This window comes from Grampus griseus (assembly GCF_964374135.1).
Source record: "Grampus griseus genome assembly, chromosome: 5".
NCBI lineage: Eukaryota > Metazoa > Chordata > Mammalia > Artiodactyla > Delphinidae > Grampus > Grampus griseus.
The window spans coordinates 71,962,828-71,980,829 of NC_138998.1; the positions used below are offsets into that span (position 1 = coordinate 71,962,828).

The following is an 18,002-nucleotide window of genomic DNA, read 5'->3' on the forward strand; positions in this document are numbered from 1 at the left end:
AGGTCAAAAGTTTGATTCTAACATGTGACAAACCACAGGTGCAGCTTCTCAGCTTTGGTTTAGCACTCAAATTTCATAACCACCCTGATTCAGGAAGGATACTAAATCCACTGTCCCTGAAAGAATCCTAATAAGGACACTGACCTCTTTTATTTTTTTAACATCTTTATTGGAGTATAATTGCTTTACAATGGTGTGTTAGTTTCTGCTTTATAACAAAGTGAATCAGCTATACCTATACATATATCCTCATATCCCCTCCCTCTTGCGTCTCTCTCCCACCCTCCCTATCCCAGCCCTCTAGGTGGTCACAAAGCACCGAGCTGATCTCCCTGTGCTATGTGGCTGCTTCCCCCTAGCTATCTATTTTACATTTGGGAGTGTATATATGTCCATGCTACTCTCTCACTTCGCCCCAGCTTATCCTTCCCCCTCTCCGTGTCCTCAAGTCCATTCTCTTTTAAATGACTGCATATATTTAGCTAAGGATGACAGAAGGACAAACAGAAGAGGTAGGTATTAGATGCTTTAGCTACTAGCTCTGGCTCTGCCATTGACTTGTTCTCAGTAAAGGGCTAGAGTTTTATATATGAATATATATATATAAAACAAATTATATATTATATAAACTAAATATATATATTTTGTTGTTGTTGTTGTTTTGTTTTGTTTTTCCTGGTCATAAAAGAGATTTTGCCTCCGCTCTCAGTCTCTTCAAAAGTCAGTCCTGAATGGTGATTTCTAGTCAGAGGAGAATTACTGGGAACTTTAAAAAAAAATAGTGTTACTGATGCCTGAGTGCATCCCCCCTACCCCATCTAATTTAATTTGCCTGGAAATCTTATCTTTTAAAAGCTTCCCAGGTATATATTAACTTGATTGTGATGGGTGTATACCCATGTCAAAACTTATCTAAGTGCACACTTGAAATAAGTGTAGCTTACTATATGTTGATTATATCTCAATAAAGATGTTTAAAAAATTAAAGCTTCCCAGGTGATTCTAGTGAGCAGCCCAAAATGAGAACCACTGAGCTGGGTCAATCTCCTCATTTAAGCACGTAAAGAAACAGCCCTAAAAGGGAAGAAATCTGCTCAGGAACCATGTCATGGCTACCAGGACTGCCAGGCCTTAGAGCTTGTGACTCCTGAACTATTACTCCAGTGTTCTTACCTTAAAACCAAAATGCTAGAACATTACTGAGCTCCTCAAAACATTTTAAAAGAGGCATCTGAAAAAATCTGAAGTGCAGGGATTGTTACACAGATGTAGGCCATGAGAATTAAAACAAAACCAAAAAACCCCACCAGCCTTTACCTGGTAGAGTTACTACTTAAAAGAGCAGTTGGTTGTCCTTTCAATGTACTCCAGGCGTACCCTCCCCTCACTCTGTCCACTGGGTTGTGGAGTCTAGTGAGGCTGGTAGAGCTCTGGGCAATTTAGTTGTGAACTACATATATCACTCTCTGGACTGTTGAGGTGGGGAGAGAAGTCACTGACCCCTCCCATTTGAACCTTAAGTATCCTTTCTTTCGAAAGTAAAGGTAATCAACAAAGGGCACGGCTGAATAAAAAAACCTTTTATACATTAGAATAAAGATATCTGGCCTACTCCCATTACAATATGCCTCTAATTAATCTAAATGGATATTAGCATTTTAATAAATCATTTCAGGAGCCTTCTCAAAGGAGATAGGACCTCTACACCATTCCCATTACTCAATTTCATCCTCCATTTCATTTATAGAGAAAAAGAGGGAGAAGAAAGACAATCCCTAATCTTTCTCTTATATGTTTTCCCCCCCTCTCAGAAAAGAAACAGAAATTAAGGACTGTCAACAGAGTGACCTAAGGAAAACTCTCTAAATGATTCTTACTTCTTGAGTCACTCATTCATCATGAAATCCTATACACAGAAGCGGAACAATGACAATCTTAAATCTTGAGGGGCTACTTCTTTCAACAAACTATATTCTGAAAAGTAGAGAACATGTTGCTCTCAAAAATATTTTAATGACTACATTAAATAAAAAGCAAATGGCTTGGGGGAGGATTCAAAAAAGAAATTAGGACAACAGACTGGTAAAGCTGTCCCTGGTATCTCTTCCCACTAAACAAAAGGATACAGAAATTTTACACCTACTTAATTTTCCTTTAGAAAATTAAAACTTTGTATAAATTTTAACATATTAATACATCAAGCAACTTTCAGCAACATGATCAACTGATTCTTTTAAGCTTTTAGATCACAGGAGCCATTTGTTCAGCCATGCCTGATTCTCATAACTCTTGGCAAACAACTGCATTATCAAACAACTGTTAGCTGGGGGTGGAGGCGATAGCGAAACAGGATTCTAGTGAATTATTATTCCCTGGCCATGGTCCATTCTAAACATGGAAAATGTGGATTCCATTATTAAAAGGCATGGAATTTATAGGTAAATTCCATCAACACATTTGGCTACTAAGGTATTACCATTTTTCTTCCTGACCAATATATAAAAAAATTCCTTGTTTTAAATGTAAGCAATCACAGGGGATTAATGTTTGTCTTAATTTTTTATTAAGAAACTAAAGCAAAAAAGAATTTCAAAAAATTAATATACAGAATTCTAATTTTAATTCTAAACAAATAAGAAATCTATACCAAGAACTAAGTATCAGAGTTTACCAATATTTAAGAATAAAGGGGAATGGCTAAAATGCATTCACAGTCACTATTTCTTCCTTACAAGCCTCAGATTTGCTTCACTCGGATAGGATACAAAAAGAATTTTTCTCATCTATCTTTAGTTACTATCGTCTGTAAATTCAGAGCTTTTTTTCTTCCTACATTGGGTTTGATAACATGAGCATAAAGATGAGTCCATCAGAGATTCTTTCTTAAGATGTTTAGGGGAGCTAAGACATAAACAAATAATAAATATAAATAAATTTATACAAGGTACAAAGTAATACAGCATGAGCTATGTATAGATAAATATAAAGACAAGGAAATTTCAAGGAAGGAGAGATTACATTCAGCTGGAGAAACTGAGGAATGCTTTATTAGAATAGCATTTGGGTTAGGTATGAACTGTTCCTTTCAGGAAGGCTTTAAAGTGGTGGTCTTGATTTCTAGAATGTAATCTCAATACTCATCTTTAAAATTCAAGTTTCTATCTTATCAAACTGTTCATTTTTTTAAACGACGAAAAATATAAATATTACAGTCTATATAAACAGCAGTTTGGAGACATAAATGAAAAGTTAATTGTAATACCTACTATGTGGGTTAGGGCTCTGTTCTTTTCAAAACTCTCTCTCCCAGGTCAAATCATATCTAAAAGATGGAAGATGCCTAATCACGGAACCATGAGTTGAAGTATTCAACTGAGCAACACCTACTTGGTTTAGGTGCCTTATCAAATCTATATCCAAACTTACAGGAATAAGAATGAAGGAGGTGAAATAAATGGTTCAATATTCAAAAGTCAGATAATGAAAAAATAACGGCAACTAAGAAATGACATATATTAACCACAGAATTCTTTGTATGAAAAGTTTTAATGAATTGTGAGCCATTGACCATTACAGACTTTAAAACTTAATATTTCTTCTTTCCTGTGTAAAACCAGATAATTAAACCAGCCTATCCCAAGTATGACAGAAGACCATAGAATGAATAAGAGTAATAGTAATGTTTTCTTACCCATCTGCACGCTTTGCTAAATTTAAGAACCAAAGAGAGTGCTCCTGGTTTCCAAAGTCAACAGAGCAAATTCAATTACACATTTCTTCCTGATCATAGTTTCAGCTGAAATACAACAAATATAACTTTGCCTTTCAATAGCACTTTTTATCCATAGCACAAGCACTTTCCCATTATTTTCTTCTTTACCCCCAATATCCTTATGAGGTAGTGAAGGGAGGGAGAAAGGATTTTTTTTTTTTTTTTTTTTGCAGATGAGAAAACTTAAGGTGAATTTAGATCAGTGGTTCTCAACCTTGGCAACATATTGAAATCACCTAAGAAGTTTTTAAAAATCCTTATGGTCATGTCATAGCCCAGACCAACATCAGAATATTAGGGTATGGGACCCAAGCATCAATATTTTTCAAAATGCCTGTGACTCCAAACTATAGCCAAGTTTGAGAACCACTGGTTTAGATGATTTATATTCAATATTCAGAGGCAACTGGCTTCTTCCTAAGTGCTCTCTCAGCACCAATGAAAAAGAGATTCCATTTCCTCGAACATTATAACAGTTTGTCTTAGTATTCTGTACAACTACTATTGGTCTCCAGTAACAAATTAATTTACCAGGTTATAAATGAAGGCTCTTCATTCCCCTGATGCTCATGCTAAATATGAACCTCCATTTTATAAAATTTGCAAATTGGATATTAAAGAATTTAAGTCTTGGAGACAAGAATGGCTTGTTATTAAATATTTAGGCAATCATTTGATTCTAGGTTCAATATGCAATAACCATGTGTTTCCGTTTTCCATTCAGCACCTTCAAAACTTTGTTACAAATGAATGTTTACTAATAAGACAAAACAGAAGATATAAACAAAACTCTGAGCAAAAGCTCTTGAATTGACCATATCACAATCTGAAAAAGAAACAAGTGCTTAAAAGACCTTATAGCTTTCTAACTAGTTCAATCTTTATCCTGAACCAGATCTCTTCTTTAATTAAATTTTAAACTTTGCCAAATTGAGTTGTTCTACACCAAGAAAAATCAATTTCTGTAGCAGCTATGTTCTCTAATACATTTAACATATAATTTCACTCTGTAGTATTAAATATGGTTTCTAGGAGGTTTCTTTCTTGATGTGGGTATCAAAAAGGATCTTTAACAGATTACACCTTTAAGCAACACACCAAATACACAACAAATACTTGTAAACCTTTCAGGTGGCAAAAATGAAATCTTTGTTCATGACTGAAATCCCTTGTTTCACAGGAGTACTGATAATATTAACTCGCAAGGAGCAACCCAAGAACCGCAGCCAGATGCTTGCTGTCCCTAATTTTTTTAGATTCAAAACAAAATATGCATACAGCAAAACCTAAAAACTACAAAGATTCCACTTGCCTTAGTCACTTCTTATCACAAAGATGTATCTGAAACCATACAATTTATACTTTCATACAGAAAGATGTTTGTTTCCTTTCTAACAAAAGAAAATCTCAGCTCATGTACGTTGAATTATTAATTTGAAAGAGTATTAGTGAAATCAGATTTCTTAGTCAAAAATTCTGAATAGGAATTAACGTTAAACTCTTCTACAATAAAACCTTCAAAATATCACCAACCTGAAGTTTCCAGCATAAGGTATTTTATTTCAAGTCCCATGGGGGCAATTATTTATAATGAGATAAAGAACATTCTTAAGCTGGGTTCAGGTTGGCACTGTTTCAGATGGATGAGTAAACATTTTCTTGACAACCCCAATAAAGAGTTTGAGGCTTAGATTGTTGCATGATGTAAACAATATGAAATTAAAAAATTATAATATCTACAGCATTATAAAGTTACAAAATAAAAGGACCATTGATCAATTATTTTCTTAAGGTCTGTGACTAACAGCTTTCATATTTGAGGCCTATAAGAACAAATGGCAATGCTCTCTGTTTTTATGAGACACTTTCTTGCAAGGTCAAAAAATAAAACCAGATTCTATAAGATGCACATTATTATTATTATTGATATACGAATGATTAGAAATAGATTTGCCTTCCCTCAATCTTAGCCTGGAGATTTGAGGGACCTGTATAATAATTTTGATGGTTAAAAAAATAAATCAGACTGTAATAGGCATGGAAACTGTAAGCCAAATATAATACAAAATGAGCCAATACAACACATCTCCTCTTAAAATTTTCTTCTTTGTAGTTACCAAACTGTCCCTAAATGTTATTCTAATTTTGTACCATGTAGTGGTTTTTAAGAAATTGAACTAGAACAAAGCAACTCCTTTGTCCTGTTTTTTTTTTACAGTTTTTTTTTACACACATATTGTATATACAACTTTTAAAATAGCTGCACAATTTTATATCTCACCGTTAGAGAAGTGCAGTCCAGGCAGACCATGCTTCTCAATATATTAAAAATATTAAATAAAATCCAACCAGTTTCATACTTTTCTAATAGTCAAGCTGGCTGGAAAAAAGGGTCTGGAGAAAAAACAGGCAGTTGTAAAACAGGATCAGTCTTTCTTCACAAACACACTACTTAAAACTCTTGCTAGTTCCCTATCTTATCCCTTTTACACCATCTCTAAGATCTCACCTTAAAAGTTGAAAATATCACATCGCTAACTTAGAGACAAAATCTGTTGAAACATGCATATGTCAACTGCCCACTCAACCAACTGCAACCCTGAGGATTTTTCTGGCCCAGTAGAAAAGAGGAAACACTAAGATAATCTCTGCTGTAGAGTTGCTTCTCCAGTTAACAATATCATGTGTTTTTTCAGGATGTTTCTTGGGCATGCATGTATGACACTGTCACTTCATGATTCTACTTTCCATAAGCAGGTATCTCCTCCACTCTGTCTTTCATCCCAAGAAAGCCACTGTCATCCATCCAAAGGTTTTCCAAGGTAAACCAAAGTCACTTCTGTGTTACCATATACAGCAGAAACTGCTGGATATAAGCAGACCTTTGGAAGTCCTCTAAAGGCAACCCCCAGGAATTCATATCCACGTTCAAAAGCTAAAGTCTTATCTTCCATGTCCAAGATGACTCGAATTCTTTCTCCTATCTGCAAACAGACATCAAAAGAAGGTAAGAAGAAAACCCATCAAAGGCACAGCTAGATGTAATCAAGTTGAAAATATTATTAAGAATATGTATATCTCAAAAGTTATCTAGAAAAACCAAAAAAGTTATTTGGTCAGGGAGAAACATCTAGAAAAAGAACATACATCAATTTCATCATAAATGTTTGTTTTGATAGTTTTTTTTAAAAAAACTTAAGACTTGTGTGGGATTTATATTTAATACTGAAAATTTAAATATTCTTCCTGAACAGTCCCCAGATTTTATTTATTCTTTTTAAAGACTTTTCTTAAGAAGGTTACCACTAAAATCTATAACTTGGCATATTTTACCAAAAAAGGCTACCTAAATTTTCTCAAATTACTATAGTACATACATACAATGGAATGTTATTCAACCTTAAAAAGAAATGAAATTTTAGTATGTGCTACAACATGAATGGACCTTGAAAGCATTATGCTAAGAGAAATAAGCCAAACACAAAAATACAAATATTATATGATACCACTTGTATCAAGCACCTGGAATATTCAAATTCATATAGATTGAAAATTGAATAGAGGTTACCAGAGGCTTGGGGGAGGAAGAAATGTGGAGTTATTGTTCAGTGGGCACAGAGTTTATGCTGGGGATGATGAAAAAGTTTTGGGTATATATAGTGATGATGGTTATACAACATTGTGAATGTATTTAATGCCACTGAATTATACACTTACAAATAGTTAAAAGAATAAAGATTGTTGTGTATATTTTACCACAATAAAAAAAAATTACTATAATAAAACACTTCCACAACCTTTAAAATTTACAAAGCAGTTCTACATACAACATGGAACTTACATAATCATGAATAGCCAAATCTGACTATAGGTTCTAAAGATGCAGAATAGGCTTATTAAACAATCACTTTGTGGTCCACTACTCTGAAACACCAGTTTGTTATAAGAATAGCAGTACTGATTGTTAAACTAAACTGGAAGCACAATTACCCATTTCTTTTCCCATTTGGAAAAGTAAACAAAGAAAGAGCATGTTTATCCTTATAATTTGCATGTATTAAAGGCTGTTGCATCTATATACTTGGAGGCAGAAAGTCCTAACATTTGCAATCAAAACACCATAATTTAATACTTCCAAATTATGATACCCCCTGCTGCTATCATTACTTTCCTTCATTGTATTTCCTATCACAAATAACTACCAACATCTACTTTTTCCTCTCCCTCTGCCCAACTCACAGATTAACCCCATTTTAAGAACCTCCAAATCACCATCATCACTACTGTTACAAACAAAACACGAACAACAGCAAAAATCAGAAATAAAAGCTAGGGGCTTCCCTGGTGGCGCAGTGGTTGAGGGTCCGCCTGCCGATGCGGGGGACGCGGGTTTGTGCCCCAATCCGGGAGGATCCCGCATGCCGCGGAGCGGCTGGGCCCGTGAGCCATGGCCGCTGGGGCTGCGCGTCCGGAGCCTGTGCTCCACGGCGGGAGGGGCCGCAGCGGTGAGAGGCCCATGTACCGCAAAAAAAAAAAAAAAGGAAATAAAAGCTAATATTTTCATGAGTATTGTTGAGTGATTTTACATTATCTCATTTAATTCTCATATCAATCCTAGGAGTTATCCCTGTTTTACAGAAGATGAAAATAACAAAATAGAACCACTCCAAGTGAAATCTGCAAGTTTGCTTTACGTTTGAGCATACAGCATACATACACATAGCACAGAGAGCAGAAAGACAGTCTTACAGTTTTAGGTGTCAGAGGACAAAATTTGGAGACAGCAGAGCAACTGGAAACTTAGAGGAACTCTGCAAGCAAAAAACCACAAAGAGGATGAGCCCCAAAATCTGAAAATAAACTCTGCCCAAATCCTCATGTGATGACTGTATTACACAAACACAGGAGAAACCCCCAGGGAACCAGGCAGAAAAAGTAGCAGTTAGAGGCCAAAAAAACTGAATAAAGACATAAGCTGCTGTATAGTTTCAGTGCAGGCAAGTTAACTGCCTACTAGAACAAGAAAACCTACAGTTTTCAGAAGTACAAAGTAGCTTCTAAAGAAACAAAACATTCCAGAGTCACTACTATATATTATCTACCATGTCCAATTTTCATTTAAAAAATGACTGGATACAAAAAGAAACAGGAAAGTGTAACTCATACTCATGGAGAAAAAAGCAGTCAGTAGAAACAGACTCCAAGTGGGCCTTAGATGCTGGATTTGGCAAAGACTTAAAGTAGTTATAAAATATACCCAAAGAATTAAAGAAAAATATAGTATTAATAAATGAACAAATAGAGATCTCAGTAGAGAAATGGAAACTATAAAAATGAAAATTTTAGAACTGAGGGGCACAATAACCAAAATTCACTAGCCTGGCTCAATAGCAGAGTTCAAATGACAGGAAGAAAAAAATCTATGAACTTGAAGACAGAACAACAGAAAGTAATGAATCCAAAAAACAGAGAGAAAAAAAGAACACAGCTTCAGAGGTACAGAAACAAGGATGATATCAAGCAGTCCAACAATTACATTAAATATAAATGGACTAACTACTCAAATCAAGAGACTGGGTTAGATAAAAAGCAAGATCCAATTACATGCTGTCTGGGGGACCCACTTTAAATACAAAGACAGTCTAAAAGTAAAAGGATGAGGGAAAAGAGGTACTTTGCGATAGTAAGCATAAGAAAGTTGGATTGGCTTTATTGATATCAGACAAAATAGACGTGAAGACAAGGAATATTACTAGAGTCAAAGAAGGTCATTTCATAATGATAAAAGAGTTAACCAGGTAGGTAGATATAACAATTTTAAATGTATATGCACCTAATAACAGTTCCAAAACACATGAAGCAAAAAGTGACAAAACTGGAAGAAGAGATAGATAAATCAGCAACTATAGTTGGAGATTTTAATACTCCTTAGTAAATGAAAGAACAAGTAGAAAGAAAATACAGAAAGCAGATAGAAGACTTATACACTACCAACCAATTTGACCTAGCTGTCCTTAATAGATTATTCCATCCAACAGAATGTATATTCAAGCATACATAGACATTTATCAAGGTAAACCATATGCTGGGAATAAAACATGCTGCAATAAATTTAAAGGGACTGAAATCATACAGAGTATGTTCTCTGAAAAATAAAGAATAAAGGACTTTCACTACAAAGTCACAAGGTTAGTCATAGGTCTTTATCTTCAATGATTATTAATCCGTTCTCCTTAGGGCATTTGCAGAGCCTGAAAGGACAGTAAGGAAAGGATTCTATGAAAGAAAATCCTTCCAGGCTTTTATACATCAGGAAATGAGATATATTTTAGTTCTTCTACTTTATTATGTCTCACTTGAGGTCATTACTGAGGCTAGAGCTGTCAAACCACATGTTCCTCTGAAATGTACTATCTATAATTCCTTAAAATTTCCAAGTTCTTATCAGATTACTATTTTTTACACTCTGCTGAATCTATGGTAATCATATAGCTTTTACAAATAGGAACTATAATTATGACCCTAGAATCAAGTGAGTATGGCTTAAGGCTAAGAATTTTTAGGGACTTCGCTGATGGTCCAGTGGTTAAGAATCTGCCTTCCAATGCTGGGGACCCAGGTTTGATCCCTGGTCAGGGAACTAAGATCTCACATATGCCGTGGGACCACGAAGCCCGCACGCCACGACGAAAAATCTGCGTGCCGCAACTAACACCTGATGCAGTCAAATAAATAAATAAATAGTTTTTTTTAAAAGAATTTTTAAATGTAGTAGTTTGGGACTTCCCTGGCGGTCCAGTGGTAAGACTCCATGCTTCCACTGCAGGGGGCACAGGTTCGATCCCTGATCAGAGACCTAAGATCCCGCATGCCGCGTGGGGTGGCCAAATAAATAAATAGGCAGTAGGCAGTAGTGTGCCTGAACTCACCTATGTTTATGGAAATTGCTGACACCTCCAGACGCTTTAAATACAATCTAGATTAATAACTAGCAGAGGGTAAGTATGTATGCACATGCACACAGGTGCATTTGTGGGGGTAAGGGGGTGAGGTATCCAGAAAAAGTAAATTTGGATGTGCATGATATAAGAAAGATTACAATCCAAAGCACAAGTTGGCAAACTATGGCCCCTGGGCCAAATCTGGCTTGCAGTCTATAAATAAGGTTTTACTGGAATACAGCTATGCTCATTCATTTACATAATTCACGGCTGCTTTTGTGCTATAACAACATAGTTACACAGTTGTGAGAGACAGTATGGACAACAAAGCCTAAAATATTTACTATCTGGCCCTGTATAGAAAAAGTTTGCCAACCTGATTTAAAGACAGATTGCTCAGATTGAATATGTATTAGGAAACAAATATTGAGATACTAAAGATTATTGTCAGAGTAGCCAAAAAGGCCAGTTACACTATTTATTTAAAAGTTACCAAAAAGACAAATAATGCTGCTATATAAAATTTTGTAAATTTAAAACAAATTAAGCCAGTTCCTCACCTGATATTTTGGTGCATTGTTGCATTGTGGAAAACTGCCATTGACTTCTCCATTATGTAGTAGATTATTGTCCACTAGATTCCAGCCCCAGCTCTGGTCATCACTGCCCAGCAATGCCACATAACCTTGGCATTGCATGGGGGCCCGTTTTGTGGCAATTCCAATCACTGCCACAGTGCCCAGAGGGCCCTCCCACCACACTTCCCATGCATGGCGGCCCTCACTGAAACCAATCTTGGTCCTTGCACCATCAGTGCTCTGAGCGATGGGGTTTCGATGTAAAGTAAAGCCATTCTTCTTAATGTAGACATTCCTGGAGCAGTCGTTAGTGCTGAAAGCATGTTGGAAAGCACGTATCTGAAAAGATGGAAAGCACACAAAAGAAATAGAAATTTAATTTTTCTTAAACATTAAAAAGTACCCAAACTTTAGGCTACATGTTTTTAAACAATAAAGTTATATATTTTAAGTAATACAATAATTATTTCTCAAAAATGGCTCACGTTTCAGCATGGGATCCTAACATAATAAATTATGCAACATTAAAAATAAAGCTGCCAGGGCTTCCCTGGTGGCGCAGTGGTTGAGAGCCAGCCTGCCGATGCAGGGTACACGGGTTCTTACCCCGGTCCGGGAAGATCCCACATGCCGCGGAGCGGCTGGGCCCGTGAGCCATGGCTGCTGAGCCTGCGCGTCCGGAGCCTGTGCTCCGCGACGGGAGAGGCCACAACACAACAGTGAGAGGCCCGCGTACCGCAAAAAAAAAAAAAATAAAAAATAAAAAATAAAGCTGCCAGCTGTTTCATTATTGACTAAAATTCTAAACCACAGTATAATTTCTCCAAATAGACTTCTTAACACATCAAAAGATATACACAAGAATCCTTATATTTTAGAGATAGTACTGAAATGTTTATGGGTGACATATCTGGGAATTGCTTTGAAATATCCAGGAGTGGAATGGGAGAGTGGGCAGGGTAGACATGAAAGTAGACTGCCCATGAATTAATCACTGGTAAAGCTTCGTGATGGGTATAGGGAGGTTATTTTCTATACTCTTGTTTATATTCGATATTTTTACATTAAAAAGTTAAGATATGCACAGTTTTCGTGTTGGCAATGCTGCCACCAAAAAGAACTGTATTTTAAGTAAACTAAAGAACTTAGGCATATCAGCTCTAGAGTTTATGAAAAATTTTAATAACCACAAACTATCTTAGATCCTCAGCCTCCTTGCTAGGTATTACTCATACACTAAGACATCACCACTCTCATTTTACCAAATCAAATAATCCCCTAGATAGCATAAATTCAATCACTAAAATTTATAAAGAGATAGTCATTAACAGCAGCTACCACTGGCAGGACAGGATAGTTGACCTTCAGTAATCACCAGTTTTTTAAGTTTCCAAAATAAAGACAATATGAAAATTGCTACTCTGTACAAATAATAACATTCTCTCATGTTTTAATAATTTATAGGTTTTAGTTTGTACGTTTTTTAGAAAATCCCTTCTTTACTCAAACAACCCAAAAGCAGCTGAAGGCTGGGACCTATTGCTTTAGTTAACCTGAGAAATCAACTCCAGAATCACAGAATTTCAGCATTAGGAAAGACGTTAAAGTTCACCTACTTCAACTCAGGGATGGGGACACAGGCGTAAAGTCAACAGGTAGTTAGCACAAGAGCCCCAAAGAGAAGTCAAGCATCCAGTCCCCTCATCCAGTTCTCATTTACCATTAGCAAGTACTTCACTGTTTAATTGTTGTACTCCAGAGGACAGATTAAAACAAAAACAAAAAACCTCCTTGGTTCAGGTATCCCATATTTTCATAAACAGGATGTAAACCTGAAGTATACCTAAATTTTTTCCGATCTGTTCTTATTATAACACACTTTTAAGCACCTAAAAGTGCTGTACACACCTCAACCATTTGACTCTAGTAAAACATATCTTGAAAAAAATCTAATCTAACCTAAATTGATCAAACTTCTATAGGAAATACAGAGGACAGAAAGCATGTTAAGCAACACCATGGGAATGAAATCAGCAAAATCCAGATTGAGGGAACCTCTCTACAGGGTAAACAACCTGGTTTCTTCAACAAATAAACTGCCGGGGTAAGAGGTGAGAGAGATGGAGGGTGTATCTGTAGACTAAAATAGCCTTAAAAGACATATCAACTGTTTGTCATGGGAACTTTGTATAGATCTTGCTTAAATAAACTGAAAATTAAAGATATAACATTTGACATTTATGAGACAATTGGAAATTTGAACACCAAACTTTTTATATAAAGGAATTATCATTAATTTCTTTATAGTTTAGATGTACTAATGGTATTGTGATTAAGTGTCCTTATCTTTTAGAGATAATGTGAAAAATCAGATAAAATGGAAAAATAAATACACAAATAAATAAAAACAATCTATAGTTCTTGCTACACAGTCTCATGCGTAACCTGGATTTTGCATTATAGCAAACAGCTTTAAGACCTAGTTTAGGATGTAAGTCTGAAATTTAGACAATTATAGCTAGATGCCAAGTATGACTGGAATAACTGATGTTACTTGGTAATATGTAAAACATGAACTTTTAAAAAGAAGACAAATCCTAGGGGCTTCACTGGTGGTGCAGTGGTTGAGAGTCTGCCTGCCGATGCACGGGACACGGATTCGTGCCCTGGTCCGGGAAGATCCTACATGCGGCGGAGCGGCTGGGCCCGTGAGCCATGCCGCTGAGCCTGCGCGTCTGGAGCCTGTGCTCCGCAGCGGGAGAGGCCGCAGCAGTGAGGGGCCCGCGTACCGCAAAACGAAAAAAAGAAGACAAATCCTAATTAGATTGACAACTCCAAATACTTTCCAGTTTTATGCTATCCCAAGCCTGTTCTCATCATTTTCTCAGTTACCCAGGTTCCCTGGAAATCCTATTTGACCCTTCCTTCTTCTTCATCACACCTCACCCAGTCAGCTGTCCACCTATGTGGACTTGTTTTCTTGCAATTCCTCTCCCAGCCACCCCTTCTCTTCTCTATATACTTGTTCTGGTCTTAAGTACCTCTGGTATAGGCACCAACCCCTGCCTTCCTGAATTTACCTTATGGACTGGTTTCTCTAAAGCACAGCTCTTACTTCGTCCCTCCTTTGTTCAAATTTCTGTGTTTTCCAGCTGTAAGACAAAGCCCAAACTACAGACTGAAGGCTGTATGTCAAGGACCTCCATGATATATCTAGTTTCAGCTTAACTTTACAATCATATTTCCTATCACAATTCAATCTAACTAAACTATTTTATATCTTTAGCCTTTCCTCCAAGCTACAAATTGTAACAGATGCCTATCTGAAAACTCTTGGATGTCTTAAAAACACTGTAAACTCTGTTCTACCAAAACTGAACTCATTGTTATTCATCCAAAATCTAGCCCAGGTAATCCCTATATCATATAAGCCAGATACCTAGGAGTCATCCTGAGCACCTCCTTCTTCCTCCCCCCTATTTCAAATCTATTGCCAAGTCCTGTAGATTTTATTTCCTAAATTTATTCTAAATTTCTCCCCATCTCTTTTACTACATACTTCCTAATACTCATATTTCTAAGGTCCCCCTCCAACCTGTTCTCCATTCTTAAGTTTGAATAACCTCTAAAAAATGGAAAAATATCACATCACCAATCCCCACACTCCTAACCCCCTTTTGCTTACAATTTAAAATGGCTTCCTTTTGTTTGGCCCCAGTCCACCTCTTCCATCTTTCTCAAACGTGCCTCACTTTTGCTGTCTATGCTCCAGCCACATTGATTATTTTCTGTCCCTCATACTCATCAGGTTCCTTCCTGGAAGGCTCTTCTCTCTCTCTGGCCTATTTATCCTTATCATTCAGGTCTCAGTTCATGCATTATTTCCTCAGAGAAAGCCTTCCCTGACCTCCCTACTTAGTTCAAATTCTCCAATACTGACATTCAGAGCATCATGTATCCATCCTTCGTAGGACTTAACACAAATGCAATTTTACAACTGTGTGACTATTTGATTAATACCCACTTCCCCGCACTAGATTGTAAGTGCCATATGGCAAGGCATCCATAAGAGTCTGTATCTGTTTTTATTCACCATTGCATCTGCAAAACTGAGCATAGTGCCTAACATTCATATTTTTTTAAATAAAAATATATGCTGTACAAACCCTCTGCTTTCCATTGCCTTGATTTTGTTCAGGGTACTTCCTCTTAGTAAAATGTTCACATTCTCCCCATCTTTAAAGTTCAGCTCAAATACAATCTCAACCCCAAACCTTCTACAATCATCCACTCAACTTGTAAATCTCTTTCAGTAAACTTCTAGTATATATATATATTTATATCTCTAACAGTTAGCAACAATTTCTACCATTTCTAACTAATTATCACTAGTTATTTCTATACATTTTTTTCTCCTCTACTAGACTGAGGACGTCCCTACTAGGCTATATGACTCCTTCTGAATTAATCTTTTATCTTCAAGATATTCAAGAAAAGTCCTGCAATATCTGAATGTACATGTGATTAGTACAGGTCTATAATACCTATAGTGCAAGTAGTACAAAGGCATACAAAGTATTAAAAACTTATGAAACCTGAAGTATCTCTGGAAGGATACAGAAGAAATAGGTAACATAGGTTGCCTCCAACCTGGATGGCGGTGGTATAAGGACAAAAGGAAGACATTTTGCTTTATATCACTTTGCTTCTTTTGAATCATGTATTCTTCACATGAATACATTATCTATTACATATTATTATATGAATCTTGAATCATGTGAACATGACTATTACAGACCAATTACAAAAATGTCTTAATTTAAAATAAGTAAAAACAATAAACTTTATGGAAAAGTAAAAAATAAGACTCATGAAATCTACACGTTTATCAGGCACAGTAAGACAAAACTGCAATCTACTGCACTCTACTATATGAATTACAGCTAGTATCCATTGAGAATCTACCATGTACAAATACTGTCCTCGCAAATTAACATTATTTCATTTAATAGAAAAACAACTTCACAGTTGACATATTAAAAAGCGATATTCCTTCTTATTAAACTAAAACCTGTTTTATTACAGAAGAATACATTTTACATCTATTTCACATGGAAAAAAAATTTACTCCTTATTCTGGCCCCACTGGCAGTCTAGCATTAAAAAGGTATGTTTTCCCTTTTTAGTTGTTAATGTATTTTTATGTTTACCATATTCTAGGTCAGACTTCATCCTGTCTCATATATGCTCTTGGTGACTGCTATTCTGAAGAGCTGTTTCCATCCAAACTGAACCCAAGTTTAAGGCCTTTTATTTATATTGCTTGAAGAATCCTCTCAGTCCTACCATTATCTGCTACTTGACATTTTTACTTGCATATGAAAGCAAGACTAATCACAAGAATCTGGCAGGGGAAAAAAGGCAGCAAAAATGGAATCAGCATGTTAGATGACAAATAGAACATAAGAGACACAACACCAAGGTGGAACTACGAAAAAGGTGGCAAGGAAGTAGCTAATAATAGTGGGACATGGCAGTATTATGACTGTTAAGTGGTGCCGATGGGAGGATGTTCTATTAAAGCCTCTATGTTGAAAGTCAGCACGATGCCTTGGACCACACTCATTTATAAGCCTGTAACATAGTGGAGGGAATTAAAGAGTGCTTGGGCAAAAATAAAGAAAAGATAGTTATAAATCAGAGCTTGGAAAAGGTGCGGTGAAAGCAAAGATCTGAGAAACTAAGCCGATGTTAAGGCAGCCAAGGTGATTTAATAAAGGGCAGGGAGAAAAATAGGATGAGTATTGAAACCTACAACAATGAGGTGGTCTGTTTTTAAGGGTAAAGACTGTGGAAAGTAGAATGAGTGACGGAAACCAGGGATGGGAAACCACCTGGCCCTTCAAAAAGTGTATCGCGGAAGTGGGGTGGGTTAAGGAGCAGAACTTCAACCCAAAGAGAAGAGGATCTCCATGGCGCGGGGAGGTAAGGTAAGGTATTGACTGGAGCGGTGGAAAGGCGGGATAGTGAGGCGAGGCTTCCGACTCAAAAGCTTAGCTGAGAAGCACTGAGAGCGGCCCGGACAAGCGGGACCGGGGGCAGCGGCGTGGCGCGGGGCTCCCTCACCTTGGCCTTGTAGCTCGGCAGGTTGCAGAGGATGTCCGTGCGCAAAGCCTCCTCTGCCAAGCTGCGGGCGCACAGGCTCCGCCACACCTCGCTGTTCTCATCGCCGTGCAGGCAGCGGTACCAGTGCTTGCACACCAGGGCGCAGCTCCGCAGCTCGGACAGCTCCAGGTAGGAGAACACCAACTCCAGCACCCGGCTGGGCAGCCGGCCCCCGGCCCCGGCGGCCCCGGAGCCGGCGCCCGCGCCGCCGCCACCGCTACAGCCAGCCCCTCCCGAGGCTGCCCCAGCCCCCGGGGCCGGCGCCGCCATCGCCTCAACAGCCGGCCCGAGGGCCGCTGCCGCCGCCGCCGCTTCCCCCCGTCTCTGCTCCGGAGGCCAAGCCTCGCCTTGAGACAGGAGCAGTTCGCTCACCGCCCCTTTCACAGACTACCGTCCGGCCCCTCCACCACTCCCGCCCCTGCCCGGGGGCGTCCGCCACGCGCCCCGCCTCACTGAGGGCAGACGCACCGGCCGCACGGGCGTCCCCCGCCCCTCCCCCGCGGCTCAGCGCGGGCGCCGGAACGGCCCGACTCGCACGGCCTCCCG

General features: G+C 37.8%; 1 protein-coding gene across 1 annotated transcript; it reads right to left on the reverse strand.

Annotated features, from left to right (window-relative positions):
* Positions 1-3,253: 3,253 nt before the first annotated feature.
* FBXO45 (F-box protein 45) lies at positions 3,254-17,726 on the reverse strand (the record flags this gene model as incomplete). Its single annotated transcript, XM_082654843.1, has 3 exons — positions 3,254-6,756; positions 11,274-11,630; positions 17,418-17,726. The coding sequence occupies 3 exons, from the start codon at positions 17,724-17,726 to the stop codon at positions 6,571-6,573; spliced, it is 852 nt and encodes a 283-aa protein (XP_082510969.1). The 3' UTR covers positions 3,254-6,570.
* Positions 17,727-18,002: the final 276 nt, after the last annotated feature.